The sequence below is a fragment of the Sus scrofa genome, chromosome 7 (genome assembly GCF_054392235.1).
Source record: "Sus scrofa isolate SSC_HxYL_T2T_F1_AM1 chromosome 7, Sscrofa_HxYL_maternal_Yorkshire_Landrace_v2.0, whole genome shotgun sequence".
NCBI lineage: Eukaryota > Metazoa > Chordata > Mammalia > Artiodactyla > Suidae > Sus > Sus scrofa.
In genome coordinates this window covers 99,467,969-99,489,305 of record NC_139389.1, presented here as the reverse complement: position 1 = coordinate 99,489,305, position 21,337 = coordinate 99,467,969, and the positions used below count along the sequence as shown (strand labels likewise).

At 37.6% G+C, this 21,337-nt stretch overlaps 1 protein-coding gene across 2 annotated transcripts in view; it reads left to right on the top strand.

Moving 5' to 3' along the window:
• LOC100522152 (uncharacterized) overlaps nt 1-18,810 on the top strand; it is a 51,563-nt gene extending 32,753 nt beyond the window's left edge. For both annotated transcript variants that reach the window (XM_084969475.1, XM_084969476.1), the window contains exons 7-11: nt 1,365-1,679; nt 2,838-3,038; nt 14,611-14,835; nt 15,735-15,947; nt 18,550-18,810. In XM_084969475.1, coding sequence (XP_084825601.1) covers nt 1,365-1,679; nt 2,838-3,038; nt 14,611-14,835; nt 15,735-15,947; nt 18,550-18,711 — 1,116 coding nt within the window. In that variant the 3' untranslated portion in view covers nt 18,712-18,810. The remainder of the gene's footprint in view (nt 1-1,364; nt 1,680-2,837; nt 3,039-14,610; nt 14,836-15,734; nt 15,948-18,549) is intronic.
• Nucleotides 18,811-21,337: the final 2,527 nt, after the last annotated feature.

Below are 21,337 nucleotides of genomic sequence, written 5' to 3'. Positions count from 1 at the left end.
ATGTATTCTGAATGTAAAACAAGCTCCATCATGATCCAATTGATGTGAGGGGTTCCACGTTAAAACATTCAGCAACTACTTTGAGAGTAAAGTAATTCCAATTTTTAATCACTTCTTTCAAGTAATTCACAGTAACACGTTCCATTTTTTTCACTTCTTTGATTTATCTGTCACATCTCTGAAAAACTCTCCTATACCAGGGTCCATAGCTTTGACCTTTTCTTCCAGTGCTCTTTCATCCTGTTTCTTTTTTTTTTTCTAGGATTTTAGGGAGATAAGCCCATCATTATTTCAACAACTGTAGCTCCCCCTCTATTTCCCAGTTTCACAGAACATAAAGCCCAGAAACTAAACTTGTTTATTCAGCTTTCAGAATTGAAGGTGGCAACTGGGTGGAAAGACAAGAATTTATAACGGCAGAATCTTCCCCCTGAGGTCAGGGTGGGGAGGAGAGAAGTACAAGCTTATCTTTTTTTTTTTTTTCTTCCTGTTTACAATGGAAGCATTGTCTTTTTTTTTTTTTTTTTTTTTTCCCCTCTGCTTACGAGGGGAAGGTTGGGGAAAAGAAATGGGACTTGCTTTTACATTATCAAAGCTGTTAGTATTTAATGATGTTCTATAATCATAATTAAGTCTTCATGAAAATATTCATTTCCCTGCCAATTTTTTACTTTATTGCCTTAGCATTCATTGGTGATCCTTGCCTGAATCAATTATTTTTTTAGGAGAAGCAAACTGCAGTTGTACCATTCCTTCTACATTTATTAGCTCAAAATTTTCTATAAAGAGTTCCCCCATAACCTGGTGTGGTTTGGTTAGCTGCTTCTCTAAGCCAAATTTCCTATTTTCTCAAAATAGCTTCTCCATAACATCATTTTAATACCTCATGGAGTTGCCGTCCTGGCTCAGTGGTTAACGAATCCGACTAGGAACCAAGGGGTTGCGGGTTCGATCCCTGGCCTTGCTCAGTGGGTTAAGGATCTGGCGTTGCCCTGAGTTGTGGTGTAGGTCACAGACATGGCTCAGATCCAATGTTGCTGTGGCTCTGGCATAGGCCGGCGGCTACAGCTCTGATTAGACCCCTAGCCTGGGAACCTCTATATGCCGTGGGATCGTCCCAAGAAATGGCAAAAAGACAAAAAAAAAAAAAAAAAAAAAAGACACACACACACACAAAAACACCTCTTGATGTTTTTGAGTATGCCCTTGTGTCTCTGATTTCTCTATAACTCCCTCTTTCTACTGAGAGCTTTTTCTCCTTAAGTTTTATATTATGACCATACACACATTTCACAAGAAGGGAAGTAGATATCTCAATATTAAATTCCACATGGGAAGTTTAACACATGTGTTGGCATATTTAGGATAAGGATGAAGCTATCCTGGCCAAGAACTTTGAGAAAGACACCATTTTTCACTCTGAAGGAGCAAAAGATGGGCAGAAAATTTGGGATAAATGTCAACAAGATTTGATCCATAAGGAGAAAGAAGTACCTGAGTTAGACGGACTTCCATATTCATTCAGCTGGGAAACTAAAACTGCACGATCCCACTATCAGAAATTTCTCAGTCAGTTGTCTGCTCTTACCAGCAACAGTGTTGAACCCATACCAGCCATGGAGGAAGCTATGGCAGAGAGCATTCAGGAACCTGGTGCAAATGAGCCATTTTGGATGTCTGTAAGTGTATTGACAGATGAATTAGTCTTTCAAATTTGTTTTAAGATGTGGGTTTTGTTGTTGTTGTTGTTGTTGTTTTTGTTTTTGTTTTTTTTAATGGCTGCACCTGCAGCATATAGAAGTTCCTGGGCCAGGGATTGAATCTGAGACACAGCTGAGATCTGAGCCATACCTGTGGCAACACGGGATCCTTTAACCCACTGCAGCTGGCTGGGGATGGAATCTGAGCCTCTGCAGCAACCCAAGCCATTGCAGTTGGACTCTTAATCCATTGACCACAGGGGGAACTCCTAAGATGTGGATTTTGATGTTAGCTGATTTGGTAAACTCTGTGGCTCTGATTTTATTTTGATTACTGCAGTGATAAAGGAGAAGAGGATGTTCTTATCACAGTAGAGTTTGCACAGCGTGTTTGTTAAGAGCAGAGAGGCCCAGTATGGATCCCAGCTCGGCCATTGCCAGCTGTGTGCACTTGGGCAGGTTACTTATCCTCTCTAAGCCTCAGTTTCATTTGTAAATTTTGGCGGGGAAAGGGGTAGAGTGGTGGTGGGGTGGGGGGCATATTAATACATGATAAATGCTTAGTATCATTCAGTGTAAGCTCAATGAATGCTAGTTTAAAAATAGTGGCATGGTAAGGATGTTTCCACTAAACACTGGTCAATTCAGTCAGTGCAATAAAATAAATTGTCAAATCCATCATTTTTGCTGAACTTACTGGTCAAGTCTATCAAAAGATTGAACCAGCAAGTTTAAGTGAATATGTCTCCTTGTTATATCCAAATAATTTTAGTAAAATTTCATGACTCTTTACCTGAAAATTCAAATGAAGATAGGTATTGCTTAAATTCAATGTGTTAGTAAGGCCTACAACACAGCAGTCTGTTGTATAGTTCCAATTTTGTTACACTCTGCTCTCTTAAAACTCATCATACAATTTTATTTCTCAGTACCCTATGAAATGTCAAATCTTTCTGTTTCTTTCTGTTTTTTTTAAGACAGGGTGTACTTGTCAAATCTTAAAAGTCTTCTCCATTCATCTCCTTAGTAGCTTAATGTTGCAATGTCAATATAAGTAGAACTTGCATGGATTTTTTAGATGAAATAGAAATCATGGACCATCAGGATGCTGTATCTATTTTTTTTTTTTCCCTGCAGAGAACTGAAGGCCTCCAGCAGGAAATTCAGATGCTTACTAAGCGACTGGAGAAGCTGTATCATCACTGTGAGGAAACTGCTGGAAAATTACCTGAAGCTGATGAAAAGTATAAGGAACATAAAAGACCCTTGAAACGTCTGGAAGGAAAAATTGCTATTAATGAGCTTTTTCAAGGAAGGTTAGACTTGGACATGAACAAAGTAAGAATTTCCTTAAGTATAAAGTATTTCTTTGACAATGAAAATGATACTATTTTATTATATTAACTAATATTCAAAGCTCTTAATGCTATTCGTACTTTTCTTTTGCCACACCTATGGCATGTGGGAGTTCCCAGGCCAGGGATCAAACATGTGCCATAGCAATGACCCAAGCCTTAACAGTGGCAAATGACCCTTAACCACTAGGCCACCAGGGAACACCCTGTACTTTCCTTAATATTAGGAAAGGCAGGAAAATTTGCAACAAACTTTTAAACCTTGTGATTTTATCAAAAATCCTCTCCCTATCCATATCTATTTCTCTACTGTACATATTTGATATGTATTGTAAAGGCATTTTTTTTTAGTATTTCTTAATGTACTTTTACAAGAGGATTAGAGGAAAAAGAAATCAAACTCTTTCATGACTCTTCCAAGGTGGAATTTTAGATGTATTCTGTCAGCTAGATATGATGCATATTTGGAAGGGTTTGTTGCTGTTATTCATCAATAATTACCTTATAAGTGATTTCCTTTTATTTTCTGCTTCTCTGCATCTATAAGGAAAAGGTAGTCCTAAAAGTGGGATGGGAATAGGTGGGATGGGAATAGGTAGGATGTGATACAGTTTATTTGCAGGAGATTTTTATTCTGTTTCACTGCTTTTTCACAGAATTGCTTGTCATACCCATACCTGTGTTATACTATCTCTATAATTGCTATATCTCAATGAGTAAACTCACTCACTCACTACTCAATCATTTAGCCTCTCATTCAGCCTCTCATTCCATTCATTCCATTGATCCAATATATTTTGATCACCCAGTTTTTGTTTTGTTTTGTTTTGTTTTTGCCTTTTTTGCCTTTCCCACAGCATATGGAGTTCCTGAGCCAGGGATCAGGTCCAAGCTGCACTTATGACCTACGCCACAGCTGTGGCAATGCTGGATCGCTAACCCACTGTGCCATGCTGGGCACAGCACCTGTCAGCACTCCAGAGATACCACTGATCCTGTAGCATCACAGCGGGAACTCCTATCACTCAGTTTTTTAAAACTTCCAGAACTTGGTGCAGTGGTGTTAACAATGTACACTGCAGAGTCCAAAGAATAATCCAACTTCTACTTCTGCTCTTGAGTATGTAATTGGTGATGATTCATTCCATGCAAATTTTTAAATACTACATAAAATTTTAAGAATATAAACTATGTTAAAAGGGTTGAAGAAAACAATGATAATCTTCTCCAACCCTCTTTCTGCCTATTTCACCTCAGTAACCAAAGTATCTGTAACTTCTACAACTACTATGGAACTACATGAGTACATATATAGGTGGTGGTATTTTTACAAAACTGGGACTGTACTAGTTAAAATATTCTTCTTACTTGGTAAGAAGTAAGTACCTCACAGTCTTTCCTTAGGTCAAAAGATATAGATTTTTTTTTTTCTGTCTTTTTGTCTTTTTAGGGCCACACCTGCGGCATATGGATGTTCCCAGGCTAGGGGTCCAACTGGATCTGTAGTCACTGGCCTCCGCCATAGCCACAGCAATACCAGATCAAAGTCAAGTCTGCACCCTATGCTACGGCTCACAGCAACACCGGATCCCTGACCCACTAGGCAAGGCCAGGGATGAACCTACAACCTCATGGTTCCTAGTTGGATTTGTTTCTGCTGCACCACAATGGGAACTCCAAGATATAAATTTAACTCACTTCTTTAATAGCTGCACAGTCTCCCATAGTGTGTATATAAATTATTTATTCAACCAATTCCCAATTAATGGACTATTGATAGTTCTTCTCTTATTTCCAGTTTTTGTTGCACTACAAATAATGCTGCAGTAAGAATGTTTATATATATTTCTTTCCACACTGGTTTGGAAAGATTGAGTCCTAACTGTGGAAATATAGGATCACAGTGTATGAGTATTTTAAATTTTAGTAGCCATTGCCAGAATACTACCTTCCAAAAGGCTGGAGTTTACTTTCCAGATAACAATATATGTGTCTGTTTTCTCTTCATATCCTAGCCAGCATTGGATGCTGTCATTTGTTCATAGAGTGTGTGTTGTGTGAGGTCAAAATGCTACAATAGTTTTTACACTTACCTAACTGCCAGTAAGGTTGAGTATCTTTTTATTTTTTTATTCTTTTGATCACTTAGATTCCCTTGTCTTCCTGCTTCTCAAAATTAGACCTCAGATACAGAAGGTTGAGTTAATCAAACTCCATGGTTCATAACACATTCATTTGGGCCACAGAAAGTCCCTTTCTTATTTCTTTATTCCTTCTTAGGCCTTTGTATATTCCCTCCCCCAAAGGAAGCCAATCTAATATGTTTAATGTGTATATTTTTGTTTATGTTCCTTTAAATGTGATTTTTGTGCATGTATTTTAAGTTTGCATAAGTGGTTTTATGTTTTAAAAGAGTCTCATTTTGTTACTCAGCATTGTATTTTTAAGATCCACTTAACATTGCTATTTGTTCATTTAGTGCATTGCTTCCATCTGCTGCATGGAATTCTACAGAGTGCATATCTGCCTTTTTCTTTCCTTCTTCCTTCCTTCCTTCCCTCCTCCTTTGGCCTGTCCACTCCTCCAGTGGTGAGTATCCACCACAAACGGCATTACTATTGGCATCCTTCTACAAGCCCCCTTTATGGACCTGAGAGAAAATTGCTTAGGGGTACTTAGGATTGGAATCGGTGGCTTATAGGGTATACATACACTTCATTTGGCTAAGTATTGCCAGACAGCTCTCACAGAACAATAAGTAGTCCCACCAGAGGTACAGAAGGGTTCTTGAATCTCAACATTCTTGTCATTTCTTGATATTAACAGCTTCCTAATTTTTGCCCTTCCATCAAGAAGAAAGTGATTGCTAATTTATGTTTTTCTAATTATTAATGTTTCACATTTACTTAATGTTCTCCACCTTTTGGCTTTTTAGTCCCTACCTGTTTGTTTCCTTTATCCATCTTCTTATTTGGGTTCCAGACTTGTTCTTGATTTCCAGAATGATAAATACATCTTACTTGACCTATTCAGGTTGTAACACTCCATGACAGGTCACCTCTCCACATGGGCCCTCACCTGTGGTCAGGCTCTGAGTCCATCTGCAGGGCAGCCCTCTTCTTTTATCACCCTGCTTGGGGTCTGTAGGTCTGCTCTGAGCCTCACCATTTCCCTTCTCATCCTCTGCAGATGCCTATGGCTTTAGGACTGAATCATTTAGAAGGGAAAAGGAAGGAAAGGAAAAGAATAGGAGGAGGAAGAATAAGAGCAACTGGTTTATGGTTAACCTTTCAAGTATCCTAGTACATGCGCTCATTTAATCATTTTTCTGTCAAGGACTTCCTGTGTGGCTTACAACATAACTACTTGGCGTTGCTTCTACAGTGGCTGTGGCTCGACCCCTAGCCTGGGAATTTCCACATGCCGCAGGTGTGGCCATAAAAAAAAAAATAATAATAATAATAATTTTTCTGTCAAGAACTGCTTTAGCTTTGTTCCACAAATGTTAACATACACTGTTTTCCTTATCTTTTCTTTTAAATACAGTAATACATTTTTAAGTTCCCAAATGTATAGGATTTTTAAAGAGTTTATATTTTATTACAACATGGTAGAAGTATGATGTGATCCCTGGGGATTTACGGAGGCTTCCTACATGGCCAACACTTGGTCTATTTTGGTAACTGTCCCTTGTGTGCTTGTAAAGAACGTGTTCTCTGTTGGGTATAAAGGTCTATAGATGGCTAATGCTCAAGTGTATTATTCATACGGTTCAGATTGTCTGTACCTCTGATTACTTTTGTTTTCTTGATTCTGGAAAAGATATGTTAAATTCTTCGAGCACAATTTTTGATTCATCCATTTGTCATGCTGTTCTATCAGTTTTTGCTCTGCAGATCACTGGAGCAAATGCACTTAAAATGATTTTGCTCTCCCGTTCTTTTAAGCAATAGAAAACATTCCCTTTTTTTGTCCTCTATAAAATATTGCCCTAACTTTTCTGTTTTTAGGAATTATGGTTACTAATGCAATTTTCTTTTGGTTAGCAGTTGCTTGATATATTTTTCGTTTTATTTTACTTGGTCCTAATTTTGTTTTGACATCCACTGAATTTGACTAAGGTGTTTGATCACTTTTAGTTGCATGTCTCTTGAAACCTACTCCTGAAATTTTCTCTTTATTGGAGTATTTCTCCAAGAGAATATTTTAAAAAATGGATCTTCATGTGGCAAACTTTCTGACACAACATGTGCTTGATAACCCTTTTATTATGCCCTCATATTTGAATGATAATTTGGCTGGATATAAACCTCTAGATTCAAAGTTCCTTCATTAAATTCTTTAAAAATATCTCCTTGCATTCTTTGCTACTATTGAAAAGTCTAATATCAATGTGATTCTTATTTCTTTGTAGGTGATTTGTTCTTCTCTCAGGAAGCCTTTAAAATTTTCTTACTTGCTTCAATGTTCTTAAATTTCACTATAATGTGCTTAGATGTATTGTTTTTCCTTATCTTTCTTATTTGGTACTTCATGAACTTTTTTTTTCTGCATGTACCCATAGCATGTGCAGGTTCCTGGGCCAGGGATTGAACCCACACCATGGCTACGACCCAGTATAGTCCACTACGAGCCACTGCAGTGACAACACTGCATCCTTAAGCCGCTGAGCCGCAAGAGAACTACATGAACTTTTTTAAAAATTTTTCAAAATTTTTTGCTTTGTTTTTTAAGGGCCTCCATGAACTTTTTAATATAAGACTTTCATCTGTTATTTTATCATTATTTATTTCAGCGTTTCCCCCTGTTTATTTTCTTTTGATTTCTTTCTTTTTCTACTTTCTTCTTCTGTGAATATTTTTTAACAGCAAATGACTTTTATTTTAGTTTTTATTAAAGTATAGTTGACTTACAATGTTGTGCCAGTTTCTGCTGTACAGCAAAGTGACCCATTCATACATATATATACATTCTTTTTCTTATATTACCTTCCACCATGGTGTATCCCAGGAGATTGGATATAGTTCCCTATGCTAAATAGTAGGACCTCATTGTTTATCCATTCTAAATGTAATAGTTTGCATCTGCTAACCCCAAACTTCCACTCCCTCTCCCCTCCCTCTTGGCAACCACAAGCCTGTTCTTTATGTCTGTGAGTCTGTTTTTGTTCTGTAGATAGATTCCTTTGTGCCGTATTTCAGATTCCACATATAAGTGATATCATACGGTATTTGTCTCTCTTTTTGACTTACTTCACTTCTTTAGTTGCATCCTCTTCTTCTGTGTCTCTTAATAGAAGGTTGGCAATTCTAATTCTATCCTTTATTTCTTTGCATAATGATTAATTTTATGTGTCAACTTGCCCAAGCTGTGGTGCCCAGACTTGGCCAAACATCAGTCTAGATGTTGCACGTTAGATGCGATTAAAATAACAAGAAGACTTTGAGTAAAGATTACTTTTCCATAGTGTGAGTGAACCTCATCCAATCAATTGAAGGTCTTAAGAGAAACGACTGAGTTCCCCCAAAGAGGAGGAATTCTACTTCCAGATTGCCCTCAGACCTGAACTACAATATGAACTCTTCCTTGGGTTTCTGGTCTGCCAGCCTGCTCTGATGATTTTGGACTTGCCAAACCCCACAGTTGTGTTAGCCAAATCTTTCTCTTTCTCTCTCTCTCAACACACACACACACCTCTAATACTGCCTTTCTTGCCACCTTCTTAGTCTGATCTTCCAACTCACTCAATTTGTTCTCAGCTTTACCCATCCTATTTATCTTGTCTATTGTGTTGTTCATGTCAACTATTATTTGTGTCATATCTAATATTTCTATTTGGTTGTTTTTACTTTATAATTTCTTGATCTGTCATTGTAAAGGTGTCTTTGAGTGAAGGTAATGTTATAGGTTTTGCATTAAACTGAAAGTGATCAGGAAAAGCATAACCTTGCCCTAAATTGCAGTTAATGGCAAATGAAGAACTAGCCCCACAGAATACATTTAAAGGGACAACAGAGGACAGAAATAAAGTAGGCTAATGATTACACTATATGAGTTGACTTGTTCAATATAAATTTTATACCTGTCAAAGTAGCAATTTGTAAATACTGTTTGCAGTTTATTCAGTTGACTTTGTAATGATATGATTTTTGACAAAAATATTTTAATCTCAATATTTTAAGATGTTTTACTTAAAATGAGATTATTAATATATTTATATACCACTTTTTCAGATATCCATAATTTATATTTATAATTGTAATGATTGATTATTTTGTTTGTTTGGTACATGTCCTCTTTCCCCTTAGCAGATTTTATTTTATGTACTACAATAGGATTGTACTGCATTTCTTCATATGAATCCTGTAAGTCCTTCATATGATAGTAACTTCCATTGTTTTTTTTTTTTTTTGGCCATGCTCCTGGAATGTGGTAGTTTCCAGACCAGGGTTCAAACCTGCACTATGGCAGCAACCTGAGCTGCCAGGTGACAACAGAGGATCCTTAACCCACTGTGCCACAAGAGAACTCACTATAAGTTCTTCACATAAGCTTTTCTTTTTTTCTTTTTTTTTGTCTTTTTAGTGCCACACCCATGGCACATGGAACTTCCCAGGCTAGGGGTTGAATAGGAGCTATAGCCGCTGGCCTAGGTCACAGCCACAGCAATGCCAGATCCGAGCCACGTCTGTGACCTACACCACAGCTCACAGCAATGCTGGATCCTTAACCCACTGAGTGAGGCCAGGGATCAAACCTGCCTCCTCATGGATGCTAGTTGGTTTCATTAACTGCTGAGCCACGACAGGAACTCTGTTGGTATCTTTATTAAGTCTACATCCCTAATTTCTCTTTTTCCTTATGTAAATACGCTTTTTTTTTTTTGATGCTTTAAGTCATAAAAGCAAGAAAGGCTATAAATATTCCTCTGTAACTGTCAAATACATTTTAGTCTGAAGTGTTCTTTCACTTTGTTTTATATACGTTTATGTTTAATATTGGTTTCCATTTCTTCTTTGAGCTGGTTATTTAGGAGAATTTTTTTACTTTTTTTTTTTTTTTTTGCTTTTTAGGGCCACACCCAATGGCATAGGGAGCTTCCCAGGCTAGGGGATCTAATCTGCCTATGCCACAGCCACAGCTACAGCAATGTGAGATCCGAGCTGTGTCTGCTACCTACACCACAGCTCACAGCAACACCAGATCCTTAACCCACTGAGAGAGGCCAGGGATCAAACCTGCCACCTCATGGTTCCTAGTCGGATTTGTTTCTGCTGTGAACGACAGGAACTCCAATTTTTTACCTTTTATGCTTATATATGTATATTATATAAATGTACATTTTTAAAAATATGAGTCTTCTGTTGAAAAGCAGCAGCCCACTTCTGTATCTCCACCTATCCTGTTTCCCAGAAGGAAACTACTTTCAATCCTTTTAGCTATTGCTTCTGGTAGTAAATTCCATTTTCCTAAATAATTTGTTTATATTACTGTATCTTGAGTTATTTATTTTAGACATTATCTGTTGACTTCCTATTATATGATAGATAAAATTGTCTCTGATATCACTTTCCCACCTCATTCTTCCATCTTCTCAATATAGTTATATCAATATTTTTAGCTAAATCCATAATCAGCATGTAATTCACTGTGACAACTAAATAATGTTTACAAAATGCCAAGTATTATGCTCATATCCTTTCCTTACATGTAGTGCATGGTATTTTCTGAGAGTTAATATTTTCCTTGTGTTTTCATATTATAATTTTCAGCATTCATTTGTTAATTTTTCCCCCAAATACCACATCAGATGATCTTCTAATCTATAGAAATCTCCCATTCCAAATCCTTAATTTTCTTGCTTCAATCTGGACTCTGCTCTGGGCCTAGGCACAGTCATAATCCTGTGAATTTTATTCTCCAATCTCCTGGTTAAGTTGTACTATTTCTGGAATATCTTGTCTTCCTCTCTTTGATTTACTTTCTTATTTTGCTGGGGTACATCCTATAATAGAGTCCTAAGAAATGGTGTCTTAGAGAGAGAGGTTTTTTTTTTTAAATCCTTGCATTAATGACAATATTTTTATTTTGTTTCCTCCCAAACTTTCAGCTTAATTGATAGTTGGGTTTAGATTTTATGTTCTTTTTTTTTTATTTCTTCTTTTTAGGGCCTCACCATGACACATGGAAGTTCCCAGGCTAGGGATCAAATGGGAGCTGCAGCTGCCTGTCTATGCCACAGCAACGCCAGATCTGAGCCGCATCTGCCACCCATGCTGAAGCTTGTGGCAACACCGGATCCTTAACCAACTGATGGAGGCCAGGGATCAAACCCGCATCCTCACGGACACCATGTCAGGTTCTTAACCCGCTGAACCATAATGGGAACTCCTGTAATAACACTTTAAATAATCATTTTTTTCTCATAATAAAAGTAATTTATATACATTAGTTCTGTATGTTTCTCCATCCTAATATTCTATATTTTCACTTTCTCTTGCTGCTTTAACCTGACTTGCTTGGAGTATCTATTTTCTTTTTTGAAAGAACTAGTGGTTCTTTTCAATGTATTTTATTAATTTTTAGTTCATATATAATGAAAAAATATCTTTATTAAATCTGCAACTCTTTCTTTCTCTCAATTTTTTTTCTGGCAGTAATTTTATAATGGACAGAAAAGAAGAGAGAATACAAGTAACCAGTAATTCTACCACTTTGAGAAAACCAGTGTTACTATATAGATATTTCTTATGACTATTTTCCATGAATATTTTAAAAAAAATTTATTATAGTTGATTTATAATGTTCTGTCAATATCTGCTGTACAGCAAAGTGACCCAGTTATACATATATATATATATACACATTCTTTTTCTCACATTATCTTTCATCATGTTCCATCACACGTGATTATATATAGTTGCCTGTGCTATATGGCAAGAACTCATTGCTTATCCATTCTAAATACATGAACATTTTAACATAATTGAGATAGGTATAATTTTTCTTTATCCTCCTTCATTTATTTATATGTCGTATTTTCCCTTAGTAAATATTTTTAAAAGTATATTTATAAGGAATAATCAGTCTTATGTAATGTATTTAATTTTTTGACATTTGAATTTTTATTTATGTTATAGATAATGTTGTAGAGATTATCTTTGTGCTGGAATCTTTGTCTACCTGCAAAGGCTTTTTTTTTTTTTTTTTTGGCTGCACCCACAGCATATGGAAGTTCTTGGGCCAGGGATTGAATCCAAGCCCCAGATGAGACCTATGGCCACAGCTCCGGCTGTGCCAGATCCTGAACTCACTGCACTAGGATGGGGATGGAACCTGAGTGGCCGCAGAGACAACATCTGATCCTTAACCTGCTGTGCTAGTGAGAACTCCTTGGAATCTTTGTCTAAATACTTGTTTATTTCTTTGAAGAGTTGAACTTACCCATTCCATCACCTTGTGCTTATAACATTGTCTACTTAACTGTACCCTTGTTAGCTTTATTTGTTGTTGTTGTTGTGTTTTCTTTTGTTTGCCAATTTTTTAATGTATCCACAAATGGACTTGTGATTTACTTTTTTTTATTACTCAATGAATTTATTACATTTGTAGTTGTACAATGATCATCACAATCCAATTTTATAGGATTTCCATCCCACAACCCCAGTGCATCACCCCACTCCCCAAACTGTCTCCTTTGGAGACCATAAGTTTTTCAAAGTCTGTGAGTCAGTATCTGTTCTGCAAAGAAGTTCAGTCTGTCCTTTTTTCAGATTCCACATGTCAGTGAAAGCATTTGATGTTGGTGTCTCACTGTATGGCTGACTTCATTTAGCATGATAATTTCTAGGTCCATCCATGTTGCTAGAAATGCTGGTATTTCGTTCCTATTAATGGCTGAGTGATATTCCATTGTGTATATGTACCACATCTTCTTGATCCACTCCTCTGTTGATGGACATTTAGGTTGTTTCCATGTCTTGGCTTTGAAAATAGTGCTGCAGTGAACATTGGAGTACATGTGTCTTTGCGAGTCATGGTTTTCTCTGGGTAGATGCCCAGGACTGGGATTGCTGGATCAAATGGTAGTTCTATTTTGAGTTTTCTGAGGAATCCCCATCCTGTTTTCCACAGTGGTTGCACCAATTTATAATCCCACCAACAGTGTGATAGGGTTCCTTTTTCTCCACACCCTCTCTAGCACTTAATTGTTTGTAGACTTTCGATGGTGGCCATTCTGGCCAGTGTAAAAGGTGGTACCTCATAGTGGTTTTGATTTGCATCTCTCTGATAATGAGTGATGTTGAACATCTTTTCATGTGTTTTTTTTGGCCATCCGTATGTCTTCTTTGGAAAATTGTCTGTTTAGATCTTCTGCCCATTTTTTGATGGGGTTGTTTGTTTTTTTGATATTGAGAAGTAGGTGGTGTTTATAAATTTTGGAGATTAATCCCTTGTCAGTCGATCCATTTGCAAAGATTTTCTCCCACTCTGTGGGTTGTCTTTTTGTGTTGTTTAGGGTTTCCTTTGCTGTGCAGAAACTTTTAAGTTTGATTAGGTCCCATTTGTTTATTTTTGTTTTTACTGTCATTACTTGAAGAGGTGGATCTGAGAAGATGTTTCTGTCACTTATGTCAGAGTGTGTTTGGCCTATGTTTTCCTCTAAGAGTTTGATAATGTCTGGTCTTATATCTAGGTCTTTATTCCATTTTGAGTTTATTTTTGTGTATGGTGTTAGGGAGTGTTCTAATTTCATTCTTTTACATGTGGCTGTCCAATTTTTCCAGCACCACTTATTGAACAAGCTGTCCTTTCTCCATTGTATATTCTTGCCTCCTTTGTCATAGATTAGTTGGCAGTAGCTGCGTCAGTTTAATTCTGGGCTTTCTATCCTGTTCCATTGGTCTATATTTCCGTCTTTGTGTCAGTACCATACAGTTTTGATGATTGTTGCTTTGTAGTATAGTCTGAAGTCCGGGAGCCTGATTCCTCCAGCTCCATTTTTCTTTTTCAGGATGTCTTTGGCTATTCTGGGTCTTTTGTGCTTCCAAACAAACTTTAAAATATTTTGTTCAAGTTCTGTGAAAAATGTCCTTGGTAACTTGGTAGAGATTGCATTGAATCTGTAGATTGCCTTAGCTAGTATAGTCATTTTGATAATATTAACTCTTCCAATCCACGAGCATGGTATATCTTTCCATCTATTTGTGTCATCTTTGATTTCTTTCAAAGTACACCCTTGTTAGCTTTAAGCTACCACTTTTATTGTCATATTTCATTTTCTGGATTTTTGGCTGCACCCATGGCATGCAGAAGTTCTTGAGCCAGGGATCAGGCCCAAACCTCAGTAATGACAACATGGAATCCTTAACCATTAGGCAACCAGGGGATTCCCCTGGATTATTTTAATAATGCATATTTATGGTGAAAAAATATTTTACTTATATTAGAAATAAGTCTATAATATATCAGTCTAGAGTAGATCTGGTATGATAGTGTAGAACACCTCTTTAAAGCATAACTTCTTTTTTTCAATGCGGTTTATTTCTGTAAAGGAAAGCTCTGGGACTAAGATTTCCCAGATAGATGAGCATGGCAAGACATTCAAGTGGCTAGAGAAAGACAACAAGCAAGAAATATTGAATATTCCGCAGAATTTGCAGATTGTTACAACTCAAAGATTAGAGGAGAAAATTCAGAAACTTCGGAAACAGCTCAGTGATTTGAAATTGTCAAATAAAAACATGAAAATTCAACTGACAAGAGTAAATGTCCTTAAAGTAAGTAAAGGAGGGAAGGCCTTCAAAAATTCAGTTAAGCTTTGGTCTGTTACTCTTTTTGCTGCATGTTTCTCATTGAACTTAAAAAACTAACATGAACATTATTTTACATACATACCAAAGAATATATATAATATTAAAGCATGTAGAATAATAAAATTAGATGCCTGAAAATCTATTGCTTATCTTAAGAATTGGAGTATTACCAATGCCACTGAAGTCCCAAGTATCCTCCTCAAAGGATACTTGGTATTCCAAGGATAACTGGTATTCCAAATTCTAGGAATCTAGATCCCTTGGTATTCCAAGGATAACTGGTATTCCAAATTCTAGGAATCTAGATCCCTTCTTTTTGTTTTAGCCTTAATTTTTCTTTTTGTGTTGGTTAATAGTTAAAACTCTTAGTCACTTTGGGGGAATCCTCTTTGGATCTTCTCTATATTAAGCTTCAGTTGTAGTATGTCAAACATATGCCTGAAACCAAAGATGCACTGAAACCAAAGATGCACTAAGTACTTATTGATCAATTTTTTTTGCCAGTTTTTCAAGAATATTTCTCTTACTAGAGCCAATTATTTTCTCTATTTCTGTGTTTGATCGGGAAAAACTGTAAGACTTTTGAGGACATGGAACATATGTTAAACCTCTTTAAATCCCAGTGCCTAGTTTTTAAAAGTGCTCAATGACTGTTGGTTATTGATGAGCATGATGTTGGAGAAATGTGCTCTTTATTCATAAACTGTGGAATTTTCTATTATCCAGCTCTTCAAAAAAAGAAAAAAAAAAAGAAAGAAAAAGAGGGGGGAAAAGCATGAGTTATCATGCATCATCATTGTCTGTTATTTAGAGGAGATCTAAGTACAGTCATCTCCCTTTTCCCCAACCTTATATCCTCACAGGATAAAACAATTGAGAAGCTCAGGCAATCTTTATCAAAACTTGAAGCAATGAAAGGGAAGAAAGTTATGGAAACAGACTTGAAAATTACATTAGACTCTGCTGAGCAAGAGGCAAAACAGGACAAAGAGAGGGCCCATCAGATGTTGGAAACCGTCACTCCTGAGCTCTGCACAGCAAAGAGCACACCTGAAGAAGCATCAGGACAACAAGAGGTTTGGGGTTTCTTTCTTTCTTTTTGTTTTAGTTTGGTTTTTTACGGCTGCATCTGCAGCATGTGGAAGTTCCTGGGCCAGGGATTGAATCTGAGCCACAGCTGCAACCTACAGCTGATCCTTTAACCCACTGCGCCTCACCAGGCATCAAACCTGTGCCTCCACAGCGACCCAATCTGCTAGTGTTGGATTCTTAACCTACTGTACTACAGCAGGAACTCCATTTTTTTTTTTAATTACGATATTAACACTGTTTAAGTTGCAATGATAAACACCCACTTCATTGCCTTGTGAAATCAAAGAGAGTTAAACAACCTGAGTTCTGAGAGGGCAGCGATGCACCTGGGCCCAGGATCAGCACCGGGAACCTTCACTTAAGGTCTTTATCACCATTTCTTCTTGGCATCTCTCTGTCAACTTGTCTGTCTGAATGACAGCCACAGTTTTAGAGTTTCTGTGACAGGAAAGAGAATCCCAAGAAAGGGTCTAACAAGCCCTGTTTAGGTCAAATGCCTATCCTTGGTGAATTCTCAGTGGCAAGGGAGGAGATATATGATTATCTTAGCTTGGGTTTGTGTACACATCTGCTTAACCAAAGATAAGGAGGGTGGGGTGAGAAAGAATGGAAGTTGAGGGGAAACCACGTGTTTGGGGAGGAGTCCCTTTCTCAGACAAGAGGATAGCGCTTCTAAACTTGCCTAGTTTTTCACTAGATTTATAGAATAGATATTGTAGGAGAATATTCTAAAGCCTAAATGGTAATTTGAGGCTACGGTGAGATTACATGTCAACTCCGCATATTAGTTTCCTAGGAAATATGAAGCTTTCATCAATTTCCTTAAGAGATTCTTAAAACAAGAATATGATATTACCATTTACTTTTCCCCCCTCTTTTTAAAACTTCTGCATATTCATTTTCTTAATTGTTTTTATTCTTCTCTTCATTGTCGCTTATTATATTTTCATTCCACTCTCTTCTCCTTTGGGCATTCAGCAGTTTACTTCTGAGATGATTTTGTCTTGCTCTTGCTTGTGTTTAATCATCGCATCTTCATTATCCATTAGGCATCTTAGACATATTTTTCCCATTTCTATTCCAAATTATTGCATTTCCAATTCAAAAGGAAGGTGTTTTCCCCCATGTCTGCAAATACTTAATTGATATTTAATTCATATCAGATGTTGGCAAATATATTTCTTCTGCTTCATGGCTATTTTTTGGTAGGGACTATTTCACCACCTGTGCAGTTTAGATGATACTCCTTTCTGTTTTCTTCTCATGACAATTTTGTATGAATATTTGCCCTTTATCTGTGTAGTTTAAAATCCTTTTAATTGCCCTGCCCTCTCCATTTCACGTGTGTCTTCCTTAGGTTGGTTAGGGAACAGGGTTTACTTACCAGGTTTCCTAACTCAATACCACCCTCTTCTGCTGACACAGTGAATGCAGTTTCAAAAGTTTACTTCAGGAAGTAAAACCTTTTATTTTGGGGTGAGGGGGTTATGTGATGCCTGATTCCGCAATGCACTCTTGTTTATATAAATCCCTTAATTTCCAGTGCTTGCTTTTTTCTTTTCCTTTATCCCTAAGCCTCTCAGGAACACCTCACCCTTCCAAGTAGCTCCCTCTTTCCTCAGAGACTTTGCCCTGTAGAACTGCCATTTCTTTCATATGCTTCTAAGCCCTATTCTTTTGCATCCCACACACCAAAGTTCTGATCCCCCAGGTCTCAGACTTGTTCTTAGGATTTCCCCATTTGTGAGCTGTCCTGTTTCTGGGATACCAGAGGAACCAGCTGCATCCTCCAGTGTGGGCTCTGGGGCTGCCTCTTTTGGTTTAGAATATTTATTTCCCCATTTATATGCAAACTGAAGTCTGCGGTATACTCTACTTGAGCTTTAGGCATGATTTATGGATGGTTTTATCTGCTCTCTTTGCTGATCACTACAGTTTTTAGAGGATGGGTGGACAGATAAGTATTTAGGAGACTGTTCTTACCTACAGCAAATCAGAAGTCCCCAAAGTAATTACTTCATGGATGAAAAATGAGCAATAAATTAGGTTTAGCCTATAAAATTGTAAAAACAAAAACAAATCTTAAAATGCAAAGGTAATTTTAGACTTCTTTGTGTGTGTGTGTGTGTGTGTGTGTGTGTGCACGCGCGCACGCGCACGTATGCATGTGTGTGTGTGTGTGTGTGTGTGTGCTTTTTAGGGCCACACACCCACAGCATATGGATGTTTCCAGGCTAAGGGTCGAATCAAAGCTACAGCTGCCAGCCTACGCCACAGCCACAGCAACAGGGATCTACGCTGCGTCTTCATCTACACCACAGCTCACAGCAACGCTGGATTGCTGACCCACTGAACAAGGCCAAGGACTGAACCTGCATCCTCATGGATACTAGTTGGATTTGTTTCCACTGCGCCACGACAGGAACTCCTAGAATTCTTTTAATAGAGATTTTTTTAGCTTAAAAATACATTTGAATATAGAATGTTACCCTTCATAAAAAATGCTTAATAAAACTAAATTTCTAATACAAATTTCATTGTACACAGATAAAGACATGTCTTGATTTTTGTGGTGGTTCTTTGTAGCTTGTTAACTTTCGAGAAACTATTATGAAGATGTTGGGATTTAACATGAAAACAGCAGACAAGAAAATCATTAATCACCTAAAGCTTATTATACAAGTATATGAAGAATCTGACAAATCAAAGATTGCTTCTGAGTGTGAGACTGGACAGGATAATGAATAAAGAATTTCTGCCAATAAGAACTCAGCGGATAGGGACATTTCCTCCAGCATGTTGAATATGGCTACATTATTAATAAAATGCATTGGAAGCTTTTCACTTGAATTTGTTCTCTCCTTTGATACCTGGCAATTCACTTTTCTTTGTCATAATCTTATTTTATACATTTATTTACAGTCTAGCCTAGATTGTTAATTGTAAGGTATAGTATTATCTAATTATATTTATTAACTGTATTTTAAGCAAGACATTAATCAGAGCTTCTTCTTAATCGAATATTTTTATCTATAATTAACAGCCTCTTTCTAGAATGAAGTTTTTTAGGTATACCCCCTTACAAATCGAGGGAAAGTTATATTCTATAATTTGAATCTATCTTATCTATTTGATTAACTGAGAGTTTGAAAATCAGACATGAAATGTTGAAGGGTAGGAAAGTTATTTAGAATTCTTAGGGAGTTCCTGTTGTGGCTCAGTGGTTACAAACTTGACTAGTATCCATGAGGATGCAGGTTTGATCCCTGGTCTTGCTCAGTGGGTTAAAGATCCAGCATTGCAGTGAGCTGTGGTGTAGGTCGAAGACACAGCTTGGATCCCGTGTTGCTGTGGTTGCGGCTATGGCTGGCAGCTGTGGCTCTGATTGGACCCCTAGCCTGATAGATTGTATTGTTTTTAATTTTCTTAGTATTTAATAATGTCTGCCAGAGTTTTCCTGGTTGCAGGCCAATATATAAGTTTATGGACTATTTTTAGAGTATAATTTCAGGGTTTTTTGTTTTTTTGTTTTTTTTTTTCATTTAGAATGGGAAACTGGTCATCTTCTAGGGTAGTTGTGGATTTATCTAAGATGTCCTCTGTACAAACATGTCAAGCATCTGCACAGGCCTGCAGACACAATGCCTGCTGTGGTCATTTGAAAAGATCTCCTATGGGGCTTAGTTTTAGAGGGATTTTCAGGTGTGTCTACTTTAGGGTGGTTAGGGAACAGGGTTTTCTTACCAGCTTTCCTAACTCAATACTCAATGGAAGGAGTACAGTTACACTGGAGCTTACAGAAGTAACACTTTTGGAAGAAAATGGTTATCTTGAATAATCATTCAAGGAAAAGATGAGACCCACTTCTAAATGGTCACAGCCATGTTTCTCAAACGTGTGCTAAGGCACTCTGGAACACTGCAGAGATCTCAGCATGCCGCGTAATATTTCAATTTTTTTTTTTTTTTTTTTTTTTTTTTGGTCTCTTGTCTATTTTAGGACCACACCTACGGCATATGAATGTTCCCAGGCTAGGGGTCTAATCAGAGCTGCAGCTGCTGGCCTACACCACAGCCACAGCAATGCAGGATCCGAGTTGTATCCGAGACCTACACCACAGCTCAGGGCAACGTCAGATCCTTAACCCACTGAGCAAGGCCAGGGATGGAAACTGCATCCTCATGGTTCCTAATCAGATTTGTTTCCACTGCGCCACAATGGGAACTCTCATTTCAAATTTTAAAGGCAAACAGTGACATTTGACACTTGTCAGGAGACTTTTACTTGAACTATTAGCTCCTAGTAGTTTATAGTTTGACCACTGGCTCAGCGTTCATTCCCTTTAACGACTATCTTTATAATGGAAACTGCCTAGGGCTTCTCAGGAGTTTTAAATTTGTTCACAAAGGGGACCCAGCAGTTGACTACCAAGTAAGCTGACCCCAGGATCCCTGACTCCAATTTAAGAAGTTCACTTACTTTTCCTCTCAAGAATATCCTTGACCTAGTAAAAGAGGAAAGGTAGGGACACTCTACCCAGAGCCCCAACTGCAGCCCAACCTGCTCAAGATCTAAGAACTACCTTCTTGTTCAGGATTCCCCAAGGGCCCTGGCCACAGATCAGCTGTCTGCTGCAGCTTCAGCACAAAGAGCTGGAAGGACTGCACAACCCCACAAGCCATGCAAGCCGTTCCTCAACTTCTCCAACTCCTCCTCTCTGAGGAGTTTCAAGTACTACTAGCTTCTGGGTCAAGCTCTCCATGAAAGTGTATGTGCCAAAGTGTGGTCGTGTCTCATGGAGCCACTTTATAAGCACTTTAAAGAAAAATCTGCAAGTGCAAAGCATCCTTAGTCTTAATGTTCCTTTATGAACTCTGTTGGTAGAAACTGGTTGTTCAACCACAGAGCACTGTAAAAGATTAGCGACATCAATTCCAAGCAGACAAGGAAGAGGGACCCTTCCAGTACCTGGAACAAGTCTTTTCTAGAACAGCTATTTCTTCAGTGATCAGGAATGAATTTAGATTTAAGACTTTAGATAAATAGCTCTCAACCGTCAAGATGCAGCAGAATCACCTAATTAAAAAAAATTTTTTTTTCTGGGCCTATCTAGAGATTCCAGTTCAGTGAGTGTGGTGTGGGGCTAAAGTACAGACATTTTTGAAAAAAGCTATGTATATGAATGGATAAAATTACTTTGGAAAAGTTTGTCAGTGTATCAGTTTCCTGCTGTTGCTATACCAAATGATCGTAAACTTTGTGGCTAAAACAAATATTTATTATCCTGGGGAAATATTTATTTCTGGATGTGTCAGGGCTATACTCCTTCCCAGGGAGGAGAGAATCCACTTCCTTGTCTATTCTGACTTCTAGA